Below are 25,297 nucleotides of genomic sequence, written 5' to 3'. Positions count from 1 at the left end.
GACAGTGTGAATAAGAAAAAAAGCCAAGAAGTCTCTTGTAAAATTATTATCTTGCACTTCAGAACTTTGGCCTAAGTGTGAGAGTTGGAAGAAGAGAGACATAGGAAGTCCTATTTCCTTTGGCTGAACTGGGCCAAATTCAACTATTTGGCTCACATACAAAAGACGAAGATGGAGAAGTTGGTTAGCATTGATTGTAAGATGGATGGTGTTAAATGTAGGACAACCCAGATGGGAAACCCGTTAGCAGCTGCAAAAGACTTTAAACTGATGCAGAAAGCATTACGATGGGATGATTTAGATCAAAGAAAATGTGTGTTAAAATGATCTAGTCAAAGTCCAGATCTATTTACAAATGAAAATCAGGGGTAAAACTTTAAATTTAAAAATTAGACACTGTCAAACAAATCTAATCAATCTTACAAGCTTGAGGTTTTTTGGCAAAGAAGAAAAAAGCAGAGACTTTACTCTCTAAATGTGCAAAGCTGGTAGAGACATAACCCAAAAGATTTTGAGCTGTAATGGCAGAGAGGTGGGGTTTTGCACAATCATTCTCACGGGACGTCTACATATGTACACCACATTTGTCAGATTTTCATTTGTAAAAAAAAGCCAGTTCACTGCACAGTTATGCACTTCTTTGCATTAAAAAATAAAACAATAATGAAGTAGAATGAATATTTTTATTGTAATATCACTAAATGTTGAACATGCTTTTTTCTATCTTGTTAACTCAACAACTTTCCACCAGTTTGTTTTTTAGTTTGCAGAACATTTCTCGTAAAGAAATGTTCTGGAACAATCTCAAATTTAAAAAGAACCAGGATTAGTTGAGCATGTTCGCCTAAATATGTTGCAATTTTCCTACTACCAAAACAATTGCTGTTTGTGATACGGCAAAACTCATAACTACTTAAAAAATGTACACATCTTTTGTTATATTTTTCACCCATGGAGGTCGACATTTTTTCACCAATGGATTGATGACGCATAATGGTCCATTCTGTACTGGAATCTACAGAGTAAACACAGGATGGCTAACTTTACCAGAGTACCGTAGTTGTTTATCATGTTGCGTTTGACTGGTGTAATTTTAGATAATGTTAAACTGTGTCACTATTGGCTGTAATTTAAAAACAATTTAATAAAAATTGAGGCGAATTTGGATAATTTCCCACTTGAAAGAAAAGGGCGCAATGCGAGAGACGGAGTGGAACACAACTTCCGAAGGACCTAATCTGTACCCAGGACATTTCTCCAGAACACTTTGAGTCATTTAAGGCTCTAACAGGTGATCGTTACCTTAACGAGCTAAAAATAAATTCCGTGCTGAGACAGGCAGAGCTGGACGCTCTTTGGTAATTGAGGAGCTATACTGCCTGTGGTACTGACATCACCATTCCGACCGGACCCATGGAGGTCTGGTGTCGGTGGTTACAAAGTCCGGTGTCGCTGTTTCCACCACACCGGGCTCTAAATAGCATAGCTGTTGCAGAACCGGACACAGCACTACAGTCGCTGGGAGAATGCATTGCAGCGGCATTCCTGTGAAAATATTTTATTAAAATTTATAAAAACTAAATAAGCTACAGTATTATTACTGTATTGTTTTTACATCTAAAATAAATATTTTTTAACTAAGGTCTATTTTTTACAACTAATCGTGGATCCCTTTAAGATGAAATACACTTTATTACAGACATATGTTAAATCACATTACTATCTAAATTATTATTTGTACTGATAACAATATTTTTTCTAAAAGACAGAAATGCCTTTGTCATTGTTGGTATTCCATGGGCTTTGCTACAGAACTGGTGGATGTTCATTATGCTCTACATTGCTTTCAGTTTTAAGTTACCATCTATTTATTTGCAGTGCAGTTGTTTGTATCCATCCATGCTAAGCTCACAGTCATATTCCTCTAATTCATTCTAAATATTCACTTAAGGTTCTCCATGTTCGCCACAGCTACCTCCATCTTCTGTCAGCGGGCTCCCCCGTCTCACCATGTGAGAAAGAAAACATTTTCCAGCCCATTGTGTCGTATTAAATCCCCTATAGACATGCCAACTCTGTTGGATAGGACAAGAAAAAAAAAACATCTATATTTTCCACAGCAGGATACAGACTGCGGTTAATTCTTCACAGGGGAACTTTGAAACCAGATGGAGCCGATCTCACACAAAGCATTGTGAAAAGAACAGAGAGAGGAGGGTGGCACGAGGGGGATCTGGGACAATCGCTGATTAACTTGGCAATTTTCCACTCTGAGATTTATTGTGAAGGTTTATCAACATGATGCGGCACACTTCCATGTTCACACAGGTTGTACAGCAGGAGCGACCGGCCAGCACTTTGGAGTAGTAAGTCATTTCTTGATTGGGTTTAGTAGTAGCACCATGGTTATTAGGTTTAATGTTTCCTGGGGGACTTGCTGGAGATCAAAGTGGAGGGAGAGAAGTTGGGGCCTACAGACTATAAAGGTGTCACGGACAGTTGGCTCAGCGGGTTTCTTCCTAAGGTCTTTCTAATATTAGAGCAGCCCGAGGCTACTTCCACAGAACACCATCCCATTTTCACATGTTGCCACAATACAAGATTGATGTGCTGTGTCTCTGGCTTCAGGGCAAGTTATGAGCTCAGGATGTCTCTTCACCTACAATGCACAGGCAGGTGCTGACAGGCCGTTTTGAGACAATTTGTGGGTAATGGTCAGGTCAAAACCCAACATTGGATTTGTCGGTGGACCTTTCAACATGCTCTTATCATTACATCTTGTCAACAGGGGGCCACACAGGTGAAGGCAGTACTACGAAATGAAATTGTTTGTACAGACCTCTATATTTTTCACTGTCTGAGCCTGAGGCAAAGTGCTGCAATTCACTTTCCGCTTCCTCCTCACATTTTCTCAACTGTAATTGCTTTGCAACTCATCAAAGGTAGTGGATAATGCCCTGTAGATAAAGGGAGAAAGGGTAAGGTGTCTTTGTTTACAAGCTTTAAACCCATTTTTAAAAGTATAACCAACTTTTTTTTATATGTTAATATGAAACAAAAGGATCTATGGAAGAAATTGTAATAAGAAGTTATTGAAGCCTTTTTCCTTTAAATGCTACAAACTTAAGTGCTTAATGTTTGAGACAGAACAGAGGTGCCTGAAGGAGCTGTTGCTCTTTTTCCAGCGTACACCCAGATCCAACCTCATTCGCTGGTTCAGCAGCACAAACAGCAGCAGCAGTTTGTGGTCCAACAGAGCCAAGGTTCCCAGAGGACGACGGGCCAGCTGCTGCAAACTGCCTCCATTCAGCCGTCACAGCACCCCGTGCCTGTTCTACCCAAACCCGTGCCTCACCAGCCCTCCGCTCCCAGCCAGCAGGCCACCATCTTCCACTCCACCCTCAGCTCCCACGCTCTTCACTCCCCACTCAACCAAGCCAAAGCTCAGCCAGTCCAACTCACTGCCATCAACCTGCAAATACAGCCAGCGGTATGTAATTTGCAGATCTACTACTAATTACTCACTACATTCCTTTTCTGCCGCATGTGGAAGAATGAGAGATTCATTTATGTAGTATTTATTGTACAATTTTGGTAAAACTCAAATTACACCCTCTACCAGTTTAAGGATTTGAAATTATCAGAATATAATGAAATTTATCAGATCTTAATCTGGAACAGACAGATGTGTAGCAACTCAACAACAGGGAGGAAAGACATCAACAATGAACTTGAAGAAGCAATCATTGCTGTCCTTCAATCTGGGAAGGATTATAAGGTAATGTCCAAATAACATGGAATCTGTTGTTGGATTAAAACAATTTTTAACCTAGAATAGGCCAGATCATCTTCATTATATCCTGGTTTGTAAACCTTGAGACTAAAAGAAAATGCACTTTATTTTTGCATTGATTTTTACATTACCACACATGGGAGATCTAATAATTTGGTTTTCTAATAATGCAAAAAAAAAATCTACAAACAGCTAATCCTCTAGTTCTATGTGGTGGTTTTCATTCTGACTCTAGATAAACTGTTATTAGGATTCCACGCAGTCTGAAATCGTGTTAAAAACATTTTTTTTTAAAAAGCATGGAGTTAATTTGGGTATTTCCCAAATCTGGATTTGTATGGAAAAAGAAATATAGTATGAAAAATTATATTTTAAGACTGCTCACTACCCCTTTGTCTATTCCCATCCCTCCCTCATGTCATTTACTTGTTTGTGACCTTCCTTCCTTGTGTCCTAACTTTCACTCTCTCTCCCTTTTGTCTTTTCACTCTTCCACCTGTCCTTCCTTCCTTGTCCTTCCCTTTTTCTGTCCCTCCTTGTGTTAATCTTTCCTTGCTTCCTTGTCTTTCTTTAATCTTTCATTTATTTTATTACTCCTCTCCTTCCTTCCTGTCTTGTGTTCCTTCCCTCCTGTTTTTATACTCTTCCTCTATATGCAAGTTTCATATGGAAACACCTCATGTAACAATGTCTACCATCAATTCATGAGTCTTTGTATTTATGTTGAAAAATATGTTTTTTACATAAAAGGGATGGAGGAGCTCTGTGTTATGGCAAATATCCCTCACTCACTGTCATAAATAATCCACTGTAGGTTATCGTAATATTCTACATTCATTTCTAAAGGGATACTTTTCATCTGTAAAGATTTTTTTTCTTGTAAACATCCTAAAATATGTCAGCTTAAAAGTGCTAACAAGAGAAACAAAAGCTGTTGCTACATCACACAGAGTCTGCATTTCTCCTTCAAGACACAAGTTTTGGGGGTAAAAGCCACTGAAATCTTCTGGGTCATCAGATTCTTGTTGTAATATTCTCCTTGTGGATTTTTGCTCTCTTAGATTATCCCTAAATCTTTTAGTTTCTTTTCTCACATCTGCACTCCTTTTTATTGTTCTTTCTGCCCCTTTTAGACCTCACGACTTGTCCAGGACAGTAAAGATAAGCCAACCTCATTAGTAGTTAGGGAGACAAGTCAAACCCCGTCCACTCAACAACAACAACAACAGCAGCAGCAGCAGCAGCAGCAGCAGCAACGATCTGCGTCTTCTCCATCACAGCCTTTCAAGCCTGGAGAACAGCCCAAAGTTAACGCTGCGGCCCCACCTATCCCGGCACAAGGTAAAAGCTCAGCAGAATTTACTATGAGGCTAAAACTTTTCCCAGTAAGCTATTTGTCTTTTAAAAGGTTTTCAATCAGGAATTATTCTGTTTTTGTTTGTGTGCATGTATGTTTTTAGGTTAAAATTGGAATGGGGGTGTGCTACTGGTGCTTATAAGTTGTAAGTTTTGCCTGAGTATTAATTTACTCATTCTTATATATTATGAATGATTTACATCAAGATTAAAAAAATATATACTTTTTTCTCCAAATATAAGCCCAGATCTCAAATTGCAGATTATTTATGTCATTCCGAGACAACATTTTTATGACAACAAATCCACATTTGCCTCTCTGACATTTAAGTTTGGGTTTGGTTCAGCAATATACAATAGGGGCAGTTGATTGCTTGAGTCATGTTTTTCCTTTTTTCTTTCCATTTTGCAAGAGTGGATTTCATGTCTTTGAATAATGTGTGTAAAATCCAAAGAGCTGCATGTATAATTCAGTTAAACACTTTTAGCTGCTTTTATGCAGAAACCCCCAGATATTCAACTTCATCAGCCAAAAAAAGAATTGCTGCAGTGTTGGAGTTGCTTCATTTTGTGATAAATGTGCACTACTTCCTTTTTTTAGATGGATAATTCAGATTCAAAGTGGTCAGGAGTTTATTGGGGTTATGCAAAGATGATGATGCTGTAGTCATATAGCTTGGCATTTCTCTCAGACACTGTATTAACAACCAGGCCAACATCAAACTCATTGCAAAGTGAAGCCTGACATAAAAACCATGAAGAAAGAAAAAGGCTAAGAGAGTGGAGATCTTTTAAAGTCACCTGTCTATCTATAAACCAGCCTGGTTTTATCATTACAATCAGCTTCTTTTTCCCCAGAGACAGAACTGACATCCTTATGCAATGGTGTGAGAAGGTATTTACACATTCTCATCATCAAGCTAATTTTAATAGTGTACTTTTATTAACAGCCCAGGTTGTTCTACTGTAGAATCCGACATTAACCTCACTTTTACTTCCATTCATAGATCCCAAAATTCTTCTTTTAATTTTGGAAATCAACTTTTATGATTGTACAACCTTTTAAGATGACTTTTAGTCATTTTTCTCCTTGGGTTCTTTGCTAGCACCCTTGTGTGTGTACCAATGCCAAGCAATGCTAAAAATGGAAAGCATAGCACAGAAGTGTTTTTAACTAATGAAGAGTTTAACAATATATCATCCAGTTAAACTCATTACAAAATATTGTTTGGAGTGCAATATTTGTTGTTCTTTTTTCCAGATGTCATGAATGCACACTTTGCATGCAAAGTTATTCACCCAGTTGGAGGGAGCCTCATACCAGCTAGATGTTCATACTTGACAAAGATGATGCAAAGATGGTGAAACAGTGTTTGAAGCAGTATTATTGACAATCCAGTTTGCCAATATTGTGCAGTCAAGTATTGGTTTGCTGAGATAAAATGTTTCAAGAATTCTATCTTTCTGTATTATATCAGTCAATATTTAATAGAATATATTCTTTGTAAATTTGCTGTTCATTGTGGCAGCATGTTGGAGTACCTTTGTTTGTTCTAGTTTCTTTTTTGTTGTTGACTTTTGGTCATAATTTTATTTAGGTAACTTCGTTCATTTTTAATGAGTGAAGTTACTGAAGCTTGATGCATATTTAGAGTTCATTATTAAATATATTTAAAATTGCCTGGATTTGTCAGTGATTCAGCACTCAAGTAGTGACATTTTTCATTAGGGAAATGTATTCTTCACTCCTTCTCAAGAAGTGAAGACAATGATGTTATTTAGTGGGGTGGGGAGTTTGAGGCAGGGGGCTCATGAACTTTTAAGCCCTGTTTACGGCCCTGCACACTGGAGTCTCGGAGTCGGAAAAAATATTTTCAGTTGTTTAGTCTGGAAGTGAAGGCTGTTTGCTCGGTGCTTCCCGGTGGAAAAGTGTTGATCTCTGCAGCTTGAACTGGAGGCGCTGTGGGAGGAAACGGCGGAGGCGGGTCCTGCTTTCAGACTTTTCATTAGCGGGGTGTGAAGAAGCGCCGCTGCAGCTTTAAGTCGCTCTCGGTCTGTGCAGCTGCCCCGTGTGTTGCTCTCAGTCGGATCATTAGAACAACAAAACACAAAACGGCACGTGTTTTCCGTCTGAACAGCGCGGAAGTTGCGCGGTAAGAAAACTCTCATTCAGCGCGAGTGACTGTAGGGTGACGGGATCTTGATGTTTACTTTCGCTTTTGTGGCTATTTTTATCCGATAAACAGCTTTTATCAGCACGACTCAAATGGTTGGATGGAGATAGCTGCGTGCTTATTGTTAATTTAATTGTTAAACATGGTCAAAGTTAACTTTTGACCGCCGGAAGCGATGTTTAATGAGCCAGCAGGTGGATCTGACGATCATGCTAATACACAATGCAACGGTGATGCTTGTTTGCAACGTCAATAACAACAAGGTGACGTAATTTGCATTAACATCAGATTGTCCTGCGGTTTAAAAAAATCTGAAGGTTTTACCTCTGTAAGCTTATATTTCGATTTATATTTATTTCGATTTTTATATATTTCAAATATCGAAATATGTTTCGATCATATTTATCCAAGCAATATCAGGAATTTTATTAAATTGCTTAATGAGAACTTCTAAATATCCGTGATCTTTATTAAAGGAGAAAACTTAAACTTTTAAGAAATATTACAATGCAAGTCTTCTAGGGAATATATTTAGTACTTATGCTCAATAATTGATTTAATGCTGATATATAATTAATATATAATCTGGTCTTTTTGTAAAAAATAAAAATAAAAAAACAAACAACTTTAATTCCTAGATGACATCAAATGTGTTCCAGTGGTATCATACCAAACCCACTTATATATGCTCTGCTGCTTTTTAACATTTCTGAAACAATCCATCTGCTGCTTTTGACATTCTTTTTATTCCCAAGTCTCTAATATAATTTAAAACATAAACATTTCTTTGCTATTTCACCTAAAACGTGATATGTGTCCTTTTCCCGGTCAGGAGGGGGCTCAGCCAAGAGGCCAATTACAACACCTGGGACCCCACCTCCGGCCATGACCTCTGGAAATGAGAGCGAGGCGCCCACTGTGACGGGCAGCACTCCACAAAATGGAGAGAACAAACCACCGCAGGCCATAGTCAAGCCCCAGGTTCTCACGCATGTCATCGAAGGCTTCGTCATCCAGGAGGGAGCCGAGCCGTTCCCTGTGTGTGTAAGTGCCCCCGACCTCAGATTTACTGGCAGAGAAACACGGTAAACAACCAAGAGCCGGCACGCTCTCCAGTGTACATGCCTGCAGGGAACTGTCAGCAGGCGAACACAAACCCTCTGTTGGTGCTTGTAGTGACAGCTCACAGTGGCGGCTTGAATCAGTCTTTAATTAAAGGGAGATGAGGGCCTGTGTTGGTGGCAGAATACAGATGGAAAGAGGTGTACAAGCTTAACAGCCTGCACCGTTTACTTCCTACTAAGATTTTAAAAAATCATCCCTAAACTGTACTTTAAAGTTTATGCGTTGTCTTTAGAATTGTCAAATATCTCTGTAACGTTATTGCATAGTGAACATTTTTAAAATTAATTTAAAAAGTGTAAATTCTATTGGACAATGATTCAAAGTCTTTTCATTGTCTGCCTCCTTCTGGAAAGTGAGTGTAAATGCCTCTGTCAATACATTTTTGACCCACTTATGCTAAAATGCCGTTTTTTCTGGATTAGCTTATTAAAACAAAAATGTTAAAATATTGAAACTCTCAGCTTGTACAGTGATAGAAATAAACTGCTATGCTGCTTTGAGCATCAGGATGAAAGTCACTGCACGCTCGGCTTTAATGTTGTTGATAAGACAAAAGGTAGATTTTAATAAGTTATAATATAATTGAAAAGTTATTTTATTTCAGTACTTCGATTAAAAATCTGAAGCTTGAATATATGCTTTTTAGTGTTATTTTTCATGAATTTGTGTATGTTCATTTTAGGTTATCAAATCCAGAATTCAGTTAATCAGAAAATAAGAAACTTGAATCAAACTGATAGGAAAAAATGGTTTTAATACAGATATATCAGCCAATTGCAAACAATCTGCAATACATAATATACACTATCAGCCAGTACTTTATTGATCGCATATACTGAATTGCACATAGTGGCTGCATCTAGTTCTAATCTTAGTTTTGTTTTGCCGCTGTGCAGGTATATTTCTGCCCTTATTTTTTAATTGTTGGACAGTTGCTATGATGCATAACTGCGGGAAGAAGGCATTGTTTTTACAACTGGAACCAGCTAATTAGCATCTCAGAAGCTCTAAACCTGAACTATGAACAGGAGACTTTATGGATGCAGAGCAGAACCAAAGAGGAAGTTCAAAAAATCTCCTCCATTGATTATGATGAGCAAAGATCATATCCCAAACTCTGGCTGTATGGTTAAAAGAGCCGGGCAGCAATACAGAGACAAATTTAAAGAGGCAACAGCAAATGACATGGATTAACAGTGCTTACTAACAAGGAATGGCATCATCCACAACATGCCATCGTGGAATACCGGAAAACTGAGCTGTTGGCATGTCATGGCCATCATGAAGCTGTTATACAGCAACAGTCTTCAGTCAAACACTTCTTCAGATCCAGTGCAACACAGGCTGCTACTGTAGACCATTCCTGCCTGCACCATCAACTTTCAAAGTAACTCTTTCTGTTAACATGTAATTTTCCTTTTGGATAAATGAAATATTTTTGAATTGAATTTGATTAAGCATGACTCATTTTGCAGTGGCAACTTCATAATACAGTGTGGCATAGAAGTAATCTGTGAGGAAGTCAAGTGTGTCTCAATTTTCTCTTGACAGTACTCGCTAGCTTCTTCTTGAAGTGTAGGTCAGATGAGTTTTGTGGTTGACTAAGCGTAGCGGTACCGTTGTTAAATACTCAGCAGTCACCAGGTTTTACTGATCTCTGTTTCTGTGTTTCATTCCTGAAAAATGCTCTTCTTCATGTTGCTCCATTTTGTAAAGGTTTTAATTCTGACTCCAGGTGGAGCGTCTGCCAATTCTCATCGACAGCCCAAAGAAACTGGATCATCAGCTGTCCTCAGACCCCGACAAAACTCCCGTCAGCAATGCAGCGAACACTGACTCGGAGCCCGAGGACATAAGCCAGCCAGGTGAGACCAAACAGATTAAAGCTGAACAGTTTGTCTACTTTTATTTGTGTTGGTTTATCCTGTTACAGCGGTGGATTATCCCACTCTCTGTTCCCACGTTTCCTGCGTACATCTTCAAGAAAGGCGTGAAATTTGTGAAATCAGGCACACAACGGTGACAGTTCGGTTCACCTGCTGCTTACTGCCGTGTCATAAATAGAACGGAGGCTCTTCTACCTGCCTAATTTCATGCATATGCATCTCCTCACCAACCCAGTTACCCTGCATGTGGCTCCCAGCCAATCTGAAGCAACATGCCAAATAATTCGACTTCCTCTCACCAGAGGATGTTGCATCCGATTTGGTGTCTGCTCTAGACCTGTCGCGACAAACAATAAATCAATTAATCGCACGATAAATTAAAACTATTGACCTCATTTTAACTATTGGCTTTATCATTTCTTCCGGCCTTTTTCTCTTTCTGTTGATGACACTGAACGAAAAAAGGCTCAACTCCGGTGCTCTCCACTGACCCTCCCTTCCTTATTTCCTTAGTGTAACGCCCAGCGCACACTACACGATTTTAGAGTTGTTGGCCGATTGTCGGCCCATTTTCAAAACCTGAGAGACCACACATAAACCAACAGAAATCGTAGGTATAACTGTTCGATGAGGTTCGATCCTGCCGTGTGGTGTCCAACAATGGTCACAAAATAATGGCTACAAGTCCAGTGAACTAATTTTAAAACCAGGCATTAATTAATGCTTTACTACAATCTACCTGCAATGCATGTGGCTAGTGTCAGTCCTGACTGAATGAAAATCATTAGAACCTATTTACGTCACGTTAACGAAGAACAGCTGAAAAGTTACTGGGTTTATCAACTGCGGTAGCAATTTCGCTCCAACTCCTCCCCTTGTCATTTCTATATTCTTTGCATGTTGAATAAACATTAATGTTGTTTCCACGTATCATCTCCGATGTCCGCTGGACTTCGGGTTGGGGTGTCAGCTGTTTGGGATTCCCCTCAGAAAGCATGGCTACCTGTCACATTCAATAGGCTGTGTTAATGCTCCCAGTCGGGGAAAATCCCTGATTTAGATCGGAGCGGCCATGACGATCTACCGTAACACACCACACATTACAGGATGATCGGTTACGAAATCGCAAGCGACAATCTTAGAAAGCCCAACGTTCTAAGATTGTCCCATCCATCCATCCATCCATTTTCTGTTCACCCTTATCCCTAATGGGGTCGGGAGGGGTGCTGGTGCCTATCTCCAGCTACGTTCCGGGCGAGAGGCAGGGTACACCCTGGACAGGTCGCCAGTCTGTCGCAGGGCAAGATTGTCATAAAGGGAAAATCGGGGCAAAAAAATCGTGTAGTGTGAACTATTGCAACAGGTAGTGGGATGTGCCCATCTTCTCTATTTAAATCTAATTATTACTGAAGGGCAATATAGTATACAGACTTCATAATCTGCCCTCTTTTGGTTGAATGCAGTATTTATTTACACTTTGGCTTTATGTTGTTTAGTTTTTATTCAAGTACAGTACAGACCAAAAGTTTGGACACAACTGTCCAAACTGTCCAACTTATTTGTTAATGGAGACTGAGAATCCATTTTATTTTTGTTTTTGGTTGTTTTGTTTATTTTGTTTATCAGTTCCAGTGTTAAGTGTTCTTTTGAAAATAAAGTGTATTTATCTTTGGCAGGAAGTTGCATGCATTATTACGTCATTTCCATTAAATCAGTGTAAAAAGGTCTTCAAACAATATTATCGTTTATCGCAATAATTTTTGAGACAATTAATCACTCAGCAAAATTTGTTATCGTGACAGGCCTAGTCTGCTCGTTACTCAGTGTTTGTTTTGGTAAACAGTTTGTTGTAAACTTAAAAGGAATTCAAATGTTAGGTACTTGAACTCAAACACTATACTGTTCAGTATTATTTTGATGTTAGAATCCACACATCAATTTTTAAAGTGTAAATCTGTTAATTGACAACTGGTAGTTTTACTTATGCTGCATATTTCCGCACAGAAAAAGAAGAACCCAAGCTGACCTGTGAGTACTGTGGCTGGGTGGACTTTGCATACACTTTCAAGGGTTCAAAAAGGTTCTGCTCGGTGGTTTGTGCAAAAAGGTAAGTTAGCTAAATATTTGTTAAATCTTCATTGATGTATAAACTCTAAAAATGTTTTGACAAATATTTATGTATAGCATAAAATATGCAAAACCTTTTTATTAACACTGTCTGACATACCATCTGAGAAAAAATGGGATTTTGAAAATTTTCTATAAAGTCTGATGGTGATGGTACAATAAGTTAACTGTCTCTTTAAATAAAATGAGAAATCTCCTGATGGTGTTGTCATGGCATCAAGGCTCTGAATAAAACTTAAATCAAGGCACAGCTGTAGATGTATTTTAAGGTACATCTGCTTACTTGTTTGACATTATGGAAAAATAAAAATAAATCAAAGCAGCAGTAAGTGAATTGTGGTGCTCCAGAACATGCAAACCCATAACCACAGTGATTACTAGTTTTGGACTACGTTCTGAGGCTTTTAAGGGGCATAAATATATTGTTGCCATGACTTCAACCCACCATTCTGTGTTAGATCCATGCAGTTCATTGTTGTGTATAAAGAATCTATGTAGACGATGTAATAAAAACATGACTAAAAAGGGTCTTCAGTTTCACCCTAATAGTAAAGGTCAGATGTGCATGAGTGTTTAAAAAAAATCTGATATTTGACAAATTGACATAAACGTGATGATCTTAACTAAACTGAAACAGAAAAGGTTTAGTGAGGCAGTGAAAAAATGTTTTTTTTTCTTTTATGCTGTGCATGCAAACTATGAATCTATTCAGCTTTGTATTAGGGCAAATTTATTAAGTGGAGTTTCTTTTTGAACAGGTACAATGTGGGCTGCACAAAACGGGTTGGACTTTTCCGGCCAGAGAAGAACAAAACAACAAATCGCTGGCGTAAAAGACCTAACAGCCGCTCTAGTATAGAAGCTAAGAAGCAGGTAAAAAGACACATAAGTGCTTTTTTCCCTCATAAAACTTTTAGAACTACTTCACAACATGCTTTATACCCTTTCACTTTTTGCACCTTTGAATTTTATAAACTTCGGATGAACTGATTGTGTTCTTCTGTCTTAGTGGATCATTAACTGCTTTATAATCTAATCTAAAGCTACCTTTATTGGTGATCAGTTTGGGATTTTCTGGTCACTTCACATCTTATAGATAGAGAATAAAGAACTAAGTGGACCCAGAACCTCTGTGTATTACTGTTGAAATTCCGTGGGAATATCAAGCACTGTGTTTAGAACTTGCCTAAAATGTTTACTTGACAGAACATATACCTCATCTAGCTAGTCAAAGAATTCAACATTAAATCTTTGAGGCAGTTATCCATCCAAAAATATTTTAGCAGTTGTGTAGTAGGTTTGAATCCTGCTTAGTTTAGTTTTCTCAGTGAACTACATCACTTGATGATTTTTTTTTCTTTTCAGAAAATGTCGCCGCCACGACCACAGCAGACCCAGGGAGGCTCTATTTCCTCGCCACACGCCTCTCAACCCAGTCAGGAGGAGTCCAGCCCATGTTCAGACATGTCCAGCTACGAAGAGCCGCCGTCTCCCCTGTCGGCGGCCAGCTCTGGACCTCGTGCTCCCGCTCCAGCCTCGGCCCAAGTCCCCGTCCACCGGCAACCGAGCAGGACCTCAGAGCCAGAGGCCTGCGCCGGGAGAGACGCTGCCTTACTCAACGAGCGCTTTTTACCCAACGACCCTGCCAAGTGGAACGTGGAAGAGGTTTATGAGTTCATCCGTTCTCTGCCAGGTTGGTAGTGCTAAAGTAGGAAGATTCATGAACTCCTGCCTCCAGGAATCTTGTTTTTAATTCGTTTGTCTGCCGTCCGGACAGGTTGTCAGGAGATCGCCGACGAGTTTCGCTCTCAGGAGATTGATGGACAGGCGTTGCTCCTGTTGAAGGAGGACCACCTGATGAGCACTATGAACATTAAGCTGGGACCTGCACTCAAGATCTTTGCACGTATTAACATGCTGAAAGACTCCTAGCAGAAAATGTGTGTAAATTGAGCTCAAAGCACTAGCAGCACAGAGCACTGGTTGCACTGTGACACAGCCTTCTCAGCACTACTGGATTGCACCGTCCGCCAACAACAAAAAAAAGAAAACAAATCCAGTCCTTATGTAATAACATGAGTTATTTCTCCATATCTGTGCAGGTGTGAATACTGAAAGAAAGTACACATATCCATCACACTGGGTCATCCTGTGCTTCTATTTTTTTTTTGGAAAGATTTTGTGGATTATAGTCCTGTTTTGCTCGTTCTCTGTCTAAAAAAATGCTTAGCACTTCTAATGTGCCATCAGGAAGCTAGAGTGTTGGTCAAAAAAGCATTTATCAGCCTTACATTACCATCATTTAGCTTCTCCTTTATTTGCTAAATTATGATTTTGCTCCACCAGATTAAGTCTGAGAAAGAAACCCAGTTTCAAAAGAAACCTGCGCTGCGAGAGCGAGTTGTTCTCTGTCTGGGTTTGCTCACACTGCGGCACGATCTGCACTCATTTGAGGCATTGTGATAAGCACGAGTGATGTCTGAATTTATTATATTGTTGTTCATGTTTTTGTACAGTTTTGGTGGTGTGAGTGAAAGGAAGAGACGACTGTGAGTCTGAGTCAATAATTGGCGTCTTTATTCGGCCGTGGCTCCTTGTTGCCTTTCCTAACAATAAGACCCCCACAGCTATCAACGAGCAAAGCTCGACTGAATGCAGAGAAAACGATTTAAGGAGCCTCTTTTGTGTCCGCTTTCTTTTCAGTCACTAGTTTTTTCTGTAGATTTAAACTACTTACAAATTATCTACTTTTTCCAGAATAATTAACTAAAATATTGCATTGATTTTCTGACTCAGGTTTAAAAAGACACTAATTTATACAAGGAACAAAATGGGTTTGCTGCTCTCTCGACTCAACCCAACTTTTAGCTCTTATTTTCTTTCTGTCCTCTACACAATATGGTGTGGTGCGCAATTGTTAAACAATGCAAGTTTGTCCATGTATAGCAGCTTATTTGAAGAAAAGTTTGGAACTGTTCTTTCTATAAGTTATCATTTTATTTTAGAAGAGAAATTTAATTTTGGCTAATATTTTGATATATGCAAATTTATAAAATACCATTGATGTTGGACTCCCTTCAGTTTGTCTATTTTTTTTTTTTATGAAAAACTATTTGTGTGATAGAAAGTGAACTTTTCTAGATTATTCTTCGTCAAATGCCTGTATTTATGGAAAACGGTTTGTTACACATTTTGCAGTTATAAATAATTTGCAGAAGATTTTTGTCTTGGTTTGCTTAATTTTTGTATGGTTTTGAATTAGTGTTGCAATGCGATTACTATTTGGTGCAAGTCAAAATAATTAAAAAGTTGATTTATTTTAGCTATTTAATAAGTCAATATACTCAAAGGGAGTATTTTTAAAGCGCTTTTTACTTCTCATTTTGGTAATGGTTAATGCTAATGAGCAGTATTCAATTTAAAGTAAAAAAATTCAAATTGAGAAATGTGAGCAAAGAAAATTATGGGAAAGACCGCTGACTTCATATTTGCTAACAAGAAGCAATTGTAATTGCAAACACATTGATGGAAAGTTAAGTGGGAGGAGGAAGTGTGGTAGAAAAACATTCACAGTTAGCAGGGAAAACCACAGTCTTGAAGGGAATTTTTGGAGGTTGGGGAATTCAGTAAGTATGGACGGCAGGACTGTTGTCCACACTGTTGGACACCTGGCAACACCACCAAAGGCACTGGAAGGTGATTCAATAACCATGTGGTTATTGTGCTTGATGGAACAGCAGATTCATCCACCTAAATACCCATAGAGGACTTATGGAGTATTGTCAAAGAGCAGATGAGACACAAGCCAAAGTGGATGAAGATAAGGTGCCATTAAACCAATCTGGGCTTCTGTAGCACCTCTGCAAAGGCAAATCCTGATCAAATACATTAGATTAATGTGCTTTTCAGGAAGCCTGCATTTATTTATTATAACTTTAAAGTCTTTTTCATTAGTTTGATGCAAAGTTCCTTTGTGAGTAGCAGAATTTTTGATTTCCAAAATGAGTTATAATCATCTAAATGCACATAAACGCAAGGAATACATCACTGTGTGTAATGAATCGCTATGAATTTCCCTTTTCGAATCGAATAACTTTTAATTAATAAACTTTTTAGGGTATTTTACACCTACAGTACAACGAACAGGAACTTGAGTCAAAGACAACAATAAAACTTTCCCAAAAGGTATATATTAATACCTTTTAATAGATTAATAGAGTCACACGAATATGTGACTCTATTAATCGTGTTTAGAATTAGGAAATTTAACGGAGACTGAAACGTGTGTCTAAATGTAAACAGTTATATTGTAACTGTTTACATTGGCTCATCCGGACTCTTTCATTCGGCCTATCTTTCTCGAAGCTGGGGCAGGAAACATGATATTTCTGGTTCACAAGTAGTTGTATTATACAAAAGGGCGTTTCTACAAAAGTATCGACCGCTTTCCGTTTTGTTTCCACTGTGTGTGTTTTTTTTTTAAAGAAAAGAAACAGAACAGGTGAGATGGGCAGTATTACAACTGAGTGAAAAGCAGCAGGAAGTTACAGGGCAGACCCGCCCTCTTGTTTTGATTTGAGATTTGGATCAAACTAAAGAAAATTGCACATTTCTGAAGTATTTCTTACTAAAATGAATACAGGTTAATGATTTGCATTTAAACGGTTGTGTTTTGTTTTAACCGAGGCGTACATACAGGTTAAAATGAAGTGGGGCCGCAAAAACATGTGCTTTTGACTTCCACGTTTATTTCAACGTGAATGGTTTGGTCCTGGTTTGAACTTGAACGTTGACGCAGACGTCATTTAAACGGCTGATACATTCACTGTCAGTCTGACGTTTCACTTCTCGAGTCATTTAAAAATCAACACCAGGTAAGTGAACTATTATAAAGCTTAATTATTAAAGCGGTGTAATTATATGTGTTTATGTTTCTAGTGTCCTCTTTAGTATCTGAATTTGTCAAATTACAGTAACTTTATTCACTTTGAGAAAACGGATAGAAATTGCTACGTCCTATTAGTAGTCCTGGAATTGGAAATACTTGAATCTACTAACTATTAAACTACAGAATGAAAAGTTAGTTGGTTATTATGTTCACCTTTGTGCTATAATCGTTTTTAACGTTGACACTATTGAATTTTGCTAACTTTGCAGCACTGTTCCTAATTCGGTGGAGGTTGCTTAAGTAATGTGCACTAGCCATATGCAAAGTATTAATTTAATAAGAGTTCGGTCATTTTACTGACCTGGCTGCAATGCGCGCTCCCGACACAGGGGAAACAAATTTTCACAGGTTTACAGAATTTTGCACAGAATTTGACCCTGAATGTAACACAGACACAAGAGAGAAAAGGGGAGAAAGTTAGCTTACAACTACCTTAAATTAATCTTTATAACACCATGTACTATAGCTTTAGTGTGCTAATGAAAGCTAAAGAGTTATTTTTCAGTTGGCTGACCTCCAATATTTTTATTTTTATATGTAATAAAATACAGTATAAAATATTAAAAATTGTAAATTAATTATTTGATTCAGTATTGTTTTAGTAAACAATTAAAATAGTTTTACATTGACCAACATTGACCCTTCTTATATTATTTAATATATGTTTTTATATTAGTGACTTAAAGGTTTTCTCCACATTGAAACATATATGGTGTAGTTAAGATCCATTCAAATGTATGACATAAAAACCATTTGATTACTAACAATGAGAGAGAAAGACACAAATCTATAGATACCTAAATTCGATTGGTCGCAGCTGTAAGTACCTGTTTCCACTAAATATCCAGTTATGTCTTCTTAATGAGGAAAATAAATGTTGGCTGCTGCAGAAATGTCCAGTCAAAGAGAAGAGCCCTTTGATGATTGCCCAGCTGACCTTCCCAGTCTGGAAAAACTCAACTCTCCTACAGGTATGTGAAGCTTTATTAGAACTGCTCCTGTCCTCAGACACCTTCAGAGCCTATTAGTAATTGAATTACTACTACTACGGCACTTTTAATTATCTGTGGATGTACGTGTGTGTGTGTGTGTGTGTGTGCGCGCATCAGGGAGTCCACCCACTGCCTCATTATCCAGTCTGATGGAGCTGGAAAACTGTGTTTCCAACCTGAGCCTTGCACATGAAATAGTGGTGAATGGAGACTTCTGCATCAAACCAAAAAGCCCTCCCACTGACAGGCAAGATGCATTCAACCAGTTATTGCTTCACAAATCAAAACGGTTGAGTTAAATTAAACAGTTGCTTCTGTTTTAGCCTGGAGGGCAGAGTGACAGACATCATTCACCGGGCGTTTTGGGACAGTCTGCAGGAACAGCTGAGCAGCGATCCCCCAAATTACAGCCAAGCAGTTATCCTGCTGCAGGAGGTCAAAACTGTAAGTTTTCTTTAATTTGAAGGAAACTTTTTGAAAAGCCAACCTTTATTAAGATGGCAGCCTGTCTTCCATAACAAGAAAGGCTAAATCTTTCATAATAGATTGAATTTAAAAAACAAGCATTATTTTTAACATTATTTTGTTATTTAATTATCTTCTGTTTCCTTTCAGATGCTTGGGTCGCTGCTGCTGCCTGGTCACGTCAGGTTGAGGTCTCGGCTGGATGAAGTTCTGGATATGGAGTTGATCCAGCAGCAGGTCCAACATGGAGCGCTGGACCTCCACAGGCTGGCAGGATTTGTCATAAATATGATGGCATCTTTATGCGCTCCTGTGCGTGACCCCGAGGTCAGGACACTGCGAGACCTCAAAGAGCCCGTGGAGCTCCTTCGGTAAGCAATGTAATCTGTCACATTTATGTGAAAAATGCCATAAAATACAACAAAAAGATTAAAAAATATGTCAGTCCAATCATCACAGTCTTAAACACATATCACATTTTGTTACAACAAAAAGCCTTCCATTGAAGTTATACTGAGCTCATCTTACACACAGATAAGATGTGTTTATAATTAGGTGACTTGAAGGTAATGGGTTTTATTTACTGTAGGTGAATCATAGTATAAGGGGCTGAATGCAAATGCACACTTTTCAGATTTTTATTCCTGAATAAGGTTGAATACTGTGTGCCCTCTCCTTCCACTTTCCAATTATACACTAGTTGCTGTTGGTCTGCTGCATAAAATCTCAATAAAATCCACTGAGGTTGTGCTTTTAAAGTGGCAAAATGTGAAAAGCTTCTATAGATATGAAACCCTTTTCCATGGGACTGTGAATAAATAAGTAAAAGTAAGTAACCTTTTCCTTCAGGGGTATCTTCCGCGTCTTGGGACTGATGAAGAGCGACATGGTTAACTTCACCATCCAGAGCCTGAGGCCTCATCTACTGCAGCAGGCTGTGCAGTATGAGAGAGCCAAATTTCAGCAGATCCTGGACAAGCAGCCAGGTGAAGGGGGGGAAATCTATCTTTGTTTCACTCCTCTGTTTTAATTAAGCAGTGACAGAGATATATGTAGATGGCATAGGTGACTTTGTGAGAGAAACATTTACGGTAATTTAATGTCTCGGTATTCAATTAAACAGATTCTGACCTCTGTCGCACTTAATCCCCATCCTCCACTTTTTATCTACTAATGCCCTGTGTGAGAAACTGAGCTAGCAGTCACACAGATATTTAAAGTAAAACTAAAGCTACTGATGAATAAAACAGCTTCCACTTCTATTGTTTTACTGCCTCTTCAGAACACAAGTAAGTTTTGTAAAAAAGATATATATATTTTGTATGGGCACAACTTCATGTTCCTTTTTCATAGAGCACAACTTCCCATCTGTAAGCTCTGAAAATGGCAGAAACAACTGCATGGGAAAAAAGAGCAGAGAGCAATTTTACCTGGTAGAAACAATATTGTTGCCATCTGCAGACATAATAAAAAAATTATCATTTTATTGAAAAGTTTATTTATTTCAGTAACTGTGTTCACTATGTAAAACTTATAGACTATTTACACACACACAATTATATTTTAAAGCCTTTTTTCCCCTGTTAATTATTTTTTTTGCTTACTGCTAATAAAAATACACCATTAATGATTAGAGCATTACATCGCACATAAAAAAACATCAATACATTAATCGTTCTTTTTTTTTTATTTGCCTTTTAGCTTATTTCTAGTATTGCATAAGAAAGATTCAAGTGGTAAAATGAAAAATCTGCATGTGAATGTGCCAATTTTTAAAATCCATTTTATTGATTAATCGTGAGAATAATTAATGGAGTAGAATAATTGATAGGTAAAATAATGGTTAATTGCAGCCCTATTCTTGTGCTGTGAAAAGCTCATCTGAGAAAAATATCAAGATGTCTCATACTAGAAATGTTTTGCTGTGAACATTGTAGAACCTCTTGAAAGCATGAACTAATCTGAACCTGTATAATCCAAAAACTCAAGACATCCTCTGCGATATTTGCAATACAGTTTAATTGTGTGTTTTATTTAAGCATGTCCCTTTTCTTGCCTCAGCTTCTCTAGACAACACAGCTGCTTGGCTTGTGGCGGCAGCGTCCGAGGAGGCGGCGGCGCTCCCAGCTCAGTGTGACTCTCCCGGTCCTGACAGTCGAGCTCTCCCCAGCGCCACTGCTATTCTCAACCGCGCCTACATGCATCTGCTCCACTGGGACCCGCATGACCAGAAATATCCCGAGGTCAGCGGCAACTCAGAAAATTACATCTCACTGCACCTTTCATTACACTATGTGATATTTTATTGATTGTGGGGGGAATATTCAGCTGCTCCGTGCACTCTTCCTCACCCTGCGGCATGTTAAAGCATGTGACAGGACATTGGAGCTCTTGTAGAACAGCAGCTCCGAACCCTTTTATTACACGCATCAACACAGCAATGTCGGATGAAGTTACAAACTCGCTGATCAACATCGAGTCTACTCCACATACTTAGTTTGAATTCGTTTAGAGCTTGAAGTCACTCATGGCAACGAGGTGACCGTGTTTTGCAGAGCATGCTGATGGACCGGTCCCGCCTGGACGCTCTGAGCCAGCAGCTCCAGATGTTGGTCCTGGAGGCCTCCGTGTTGCTCCTGACCGCCACTCAGTGTCGGGGCGTCACTTTCTCCCTGCAAGGGTTTGTAGGTAAACTCAAGCAGACGATCACTGCCCTGCTGGAGGGCAGTCACACCAGGTAAGAGACAGACTGGGTGATGCATGTACTGGCTGTCATGGAGAACAGGTATTGTATGAGATGGACACCAATGGAGGTGACAGGAGGCAACTAGGTTGTCAGGACAGATCCAGCTAACCTCATTCTTTCTGTTTAAGAATAGCCTTGCCATTATTATTGGATGGCAGTAGTGCAACAACTTTATAATCCTACTATTTATTGATGTATCGCAATAGGCTTTTAATTAATCAAAATGTCTACCCCCTAAATTAGCGATCTGCATAAAAGAATGAATTTCTATAAGCCTAATAGATTTGAGCTGTTACACATTTTAATACTAGTTTCTGTTTCTCCAGGGAAGCTGACCTGAAGAGGGCCCTGTTGGAGCTGGGGGAGGCGGTGCTGCAGCAGGTGAAAGAAGCTCTGAGCACCCAGGGGGGAGGAGAGTTTCCTCAGGAGAGCCAGGATCTGCTGAGAGGACAAATATCTGACCTGTGGAAGATTAACAACCCTGTCCGCACACTTATAGGTCAGGCAGGATTCCAAGAGTAGCTATTTTCCAGGCACTTACTGGTTTATTCTGGTTGTTCTCTTTAATTAAAGTGTGGTGCAGAAAATGCAGATACCTTAATGGGAAAATGGATCAATTTCAAGCTATAGAAAAGAAAAAAATGCCTTGCACAGAAACTACTGGGCTGGAATATTAATCATGTTCATCCTTATTTACTGCACACTTTCATGCTATCTCCCATAAATAGATTATTTTCTGTTTGTATGACTACCACACATCTCAATTTGTTTAAATTTGAGCTCCATGGCTAAAGTAAGCACTATCAAATCAATGCCCCTACTGGTGTTCCCCAAGGTTCTGTCTTCAGTCCTTTCCTGTTTATCTCCTGTCTTTTTTAAAATATCTTCCTGAAAATTTTATATCAATTTACTTTATTATTCAAATGACACTCAAATCTTCAAACCTCAAATCCCTGTTTTTGTACAAAACGTCATGTTATTTCTCCTCCAACTTTCTTGATTTAAGCAGCGATAAAACTGAGATTTTAATCAGCTCTTTTCAAAATCTCTTTAACGCCCTTCCTTTAAAGTTCCTCAGACAGTTTCAGTTTGCTCAGAACTTTGCCACCTACATACTTTTTATTATTATTATAAAACACCAGAATCTCTTCCAGTAGTAATTTCCCCCCCTCCCCCAAAGTTCTCGGCTTCCAGTGGATGTGTATTCACGCCATTTATAACTTTGCATCTGTGCATCTTTTCGGTTCTGTCTGCATTAAGTTACCTTGTCTAATAAGAAAGTCCATAAGTGCCACAGTCCTCTGAAAAATGTACAAGGCAAATATTTAGATATTTAAATAATAAAATAAAGAAAGAGGAAATCTTTTAATATGTCAGAAATTTGAATTTTAAGTCACGATATCTTCAAAACAATTTTAAGTATTTAATTTTTTCTGTGCTACAGTCTATCATAAAATAATTCAGATTTTCTAAATAGCTTTTCAAATAGATAAGCCATTTAGAAAATCTGATTGGTTGACTTAACAGGCAGACCAATGGCCTTGTCTATCGTGGTGTTAAACCCGCCCACTGAATTTGAAAAAAATGAGATAAAATAAATTCCTAACATTAATAGAAATTCAAATATTTTTGTATGCTTTTAAGGTATGTTAATTTAAATTCTTTATTTATTTTTCTACATTTGATTTTTCTTTACTCATCTAATAAAATATTGATGTGTGTAAGAGAGTAGAGACAAATTTACTTATTTATACAACATATGTATTTACAATTTAATTTAAACTACCACATATAAATGTGGTTTGAAAAACACATTTTTTTCAGTTGTAGAACTTTTGACCCAATTTAATGTTGTTTGATCTTATACTTCCTCTGTAAATCTTTGGCATCTTAACAAGCTTTTAAATGGAATATATTATTAATGTTTGTTAAAAGCTTGTGTTTAGGGATGCACAATTTTCCCCCATAAGAGAAGCATGACTTGAAACTAACCATTTTCTTTCTTAGCTAATGGGGGAAAATAGTGAGCATTTTTTATGTTTCTTTTTCAGTGTTTACATGCTTTCAAGCTTTGATGAAAGCATCTGCACAGTTCTGACTTTCCTCCATCTTTCTCTCTTTCCAAAACAGGAGAAAGAGTTCAGGGCTTCCTCCTGGCCATGCTGCCAGGCGGCTCGGCTAAAAGGCGTCCAGAGCTGCATTTTCCCCTCCGGCTAGTGAGTTCCGAGCTCGCAGAGTTGGGGACGGCCTTTGGGCAAATTGTCCACTTCAATCGGACTGTCTTCGGTCCCTTCTACGCACCCATCCTCAAGAAGCTGCTGCTGCCGTCAGGAGAGAGAGAAACTGGAGAGGACTCGCGCTGAGATGGGGCAGAACCAAAAAACCCAGTGACATGATCATAAGCTAGCATTTTGTTACAACTTTGCTTTTTAATTATGAGTGTTGGGTGAGCTTGAGATGAAAATCTGGAAATTTGTGTTGCTGAACTTCTTCTTTAGTTATATTTAGAGTGTACAGAAACTGAATATTTTCTCAAATGTTAAAGAGTGTGAGTGAAAGCAGAAGGCAATTACTGAATTCTAACAAATTTGTGTTCATAAAACAAGAATATGTAGCAGAAATAAATGTCAAGAGATCAAAATGGAAAGACAAAAATATATGCTAAAATATTGTAAATATATTATTCAATGCTTTACCTTGTTTGATGTTGATGAATGTTTATGTATGAATTACCAAAGACATTGGGCACTTTTCTTTTATTTCTTTTTATTCTTCTTTTGCACCTTTGATTATAAACCAGATATATATACTGTTATAAGGGAATTGTGTAAATAAACAGGATTTTATTGGGAAACAAAATGTTTTTTTCCCTTTTTTCATATATATCACAGCCATTCAAACAGCTCAAATTACAGAACAGATAAATAAAAATACATGAATCTCAAACAAATACTCTTAGAGAAAAACTATATTTAAAAAATAATGAACTGAGTAAAATAAGCATCCTACAGATGGCCTTCATAATAATGTGTGCTGCTTTATTTTGGGGTTTCTTTGTAGTAATAAAATAAGTAATAAAGTTTGTTTATATTTTGTTTCTTTTCTTGGTCTGCTGCTTACTTACAACACAACTTTCCAGATTGAGAGCCATGATCAACAATTAATGTGAAAATGTGTAAAGTACTCATTACATCTTTTCACTTAAGAAAATGAACTTACACTTGTATTCCTTAATCTCCTACAGTGAAGCAATTATATTTCTACTTTTAATGAGATTTTTGAAATTGATAAATATATATCTTTAATTTAATAATAAAGATTTGGTCTAAAGTAGCTTTAGTTTGTATTAGTTTTAGTTTTTGGGTTTCATTATGAAATTGAACCTCAGGGGGCTTGTGGTCTGCAGGGAATCATTTAGACGAGACAATCATCTCTGCAGAACTTGATTACGTACCAAAATGGTATTTTAACCTCTTTGAAGACGGTTTTGGATTTTGGATCCTTAAGAAAGGATCCAAGATCCTTTTTATAAAACAACAATGTGAATAGGAAACCAACCTCAGTTCATTATTAAGTCCACAGTGATAAATTACTAAGATTTTTGGAAATTAAAGATATCCATATCAAAATGAGGTGTTTTATAAAAATAGTGGAATTCCTTTGTGATCAGCTAATATAAGTTTTC

General features: G+C 38.0%; 2 protein-coding genes across 3 annotated transcripts in view; both read left to right on the top strand.

Moving 5' to 3' along the window:
• LOC102227010 (polyhomeotic-like protein 2) overlaps window positions 1–15,680 on the top strand; it is a 36,041-nt gene extending 20,361 nt beyond the window's left edge. For both annotated transcript variants that reach the window (XM_014469946.2, XM_023325126.1), the window contains 8 exons: window positions 3,186–3,490; window positions 4,927–5,134; window positions 8,156–8,367; window positions 10,184–10,313; window positions 12,339–12,441; window positions 13,220–13,334; window positions 13,827–14,154; window positions 14,239–15,680. In XM_014469946.2, the coding sequence (XP_014325432.2) occupies window positions 3,186–3,490; window positions 4,927–5,134; window positions 8,156–8,367; window positions 10,184–10,313; window positions 12,339–12,441; window positions 13,220–13,334; window positions 13,827–14,154; window positions 14,239–14,393 (1,556 nt within the window). In that variant the 3' untranslated portion in view covers window positions 14,394–15,680. The remainder of the gene's footprint in view (window positions 1–3,185; window positions 3,491–4,926; window positions 5,135–8,155; window positions 8,368–10,183; window positions 10,314–12,338; window positions 12,442–13,219; window positions 13,335–13,826; window positions 14,155–14,238) is intronic.
• Window positions 15,681–17,177: 1,497 nt separating this feature from the next.
• tcp11 (t-complex 11) lies at window positions 17,178–24,707 on the top strand. The gene is made up of 10 exons (XM_005802225.3): window positions 17,178–17,335; window positions 18,300–18,380; window positions 18,519–18,648; window positions 18,725–18,845; window positions 19,017–19,237; window positions 19,716–19,852; window positions 20,928–21,109; window positions 21,422–21,603; window positions 21,939–22,111; window positions 23,743–24,707. Exons 2-10 carry the CDS (start codon window positions 18,302–18,304, stop codon window positions 23,973–23,975), a joined length of 1,458 nt encoding a protein of 485 aa, XP_005802282.1. The 5' UTR covers window positions 17,178–17,335; window positions 18,300–18,301; the 3' UTR covers window positions 23,976–24,707.
• The last annotated feature ends 590 nt before the right edge of the window (window positions 24,708–25,297 follow it).

Source organism: Xiphophorus maculatus, chromosome 20 (assembly GCF_002775205.1).
Source record: "Xiphophorus maculatus strain JP 163 A chromosome 20, X_maculatus-5.0-male, whole genome shotgun sequence".
NCBI lineage: Eukaryota > Metazoa > Chordata > Actinopteri > Cyprinodontiformes > Poeciliidae > Xiphophorus > Xiphophorus maculatus.
This window is presented reverse-complemented; position numbering and strand designations above follow the sequence as displayed.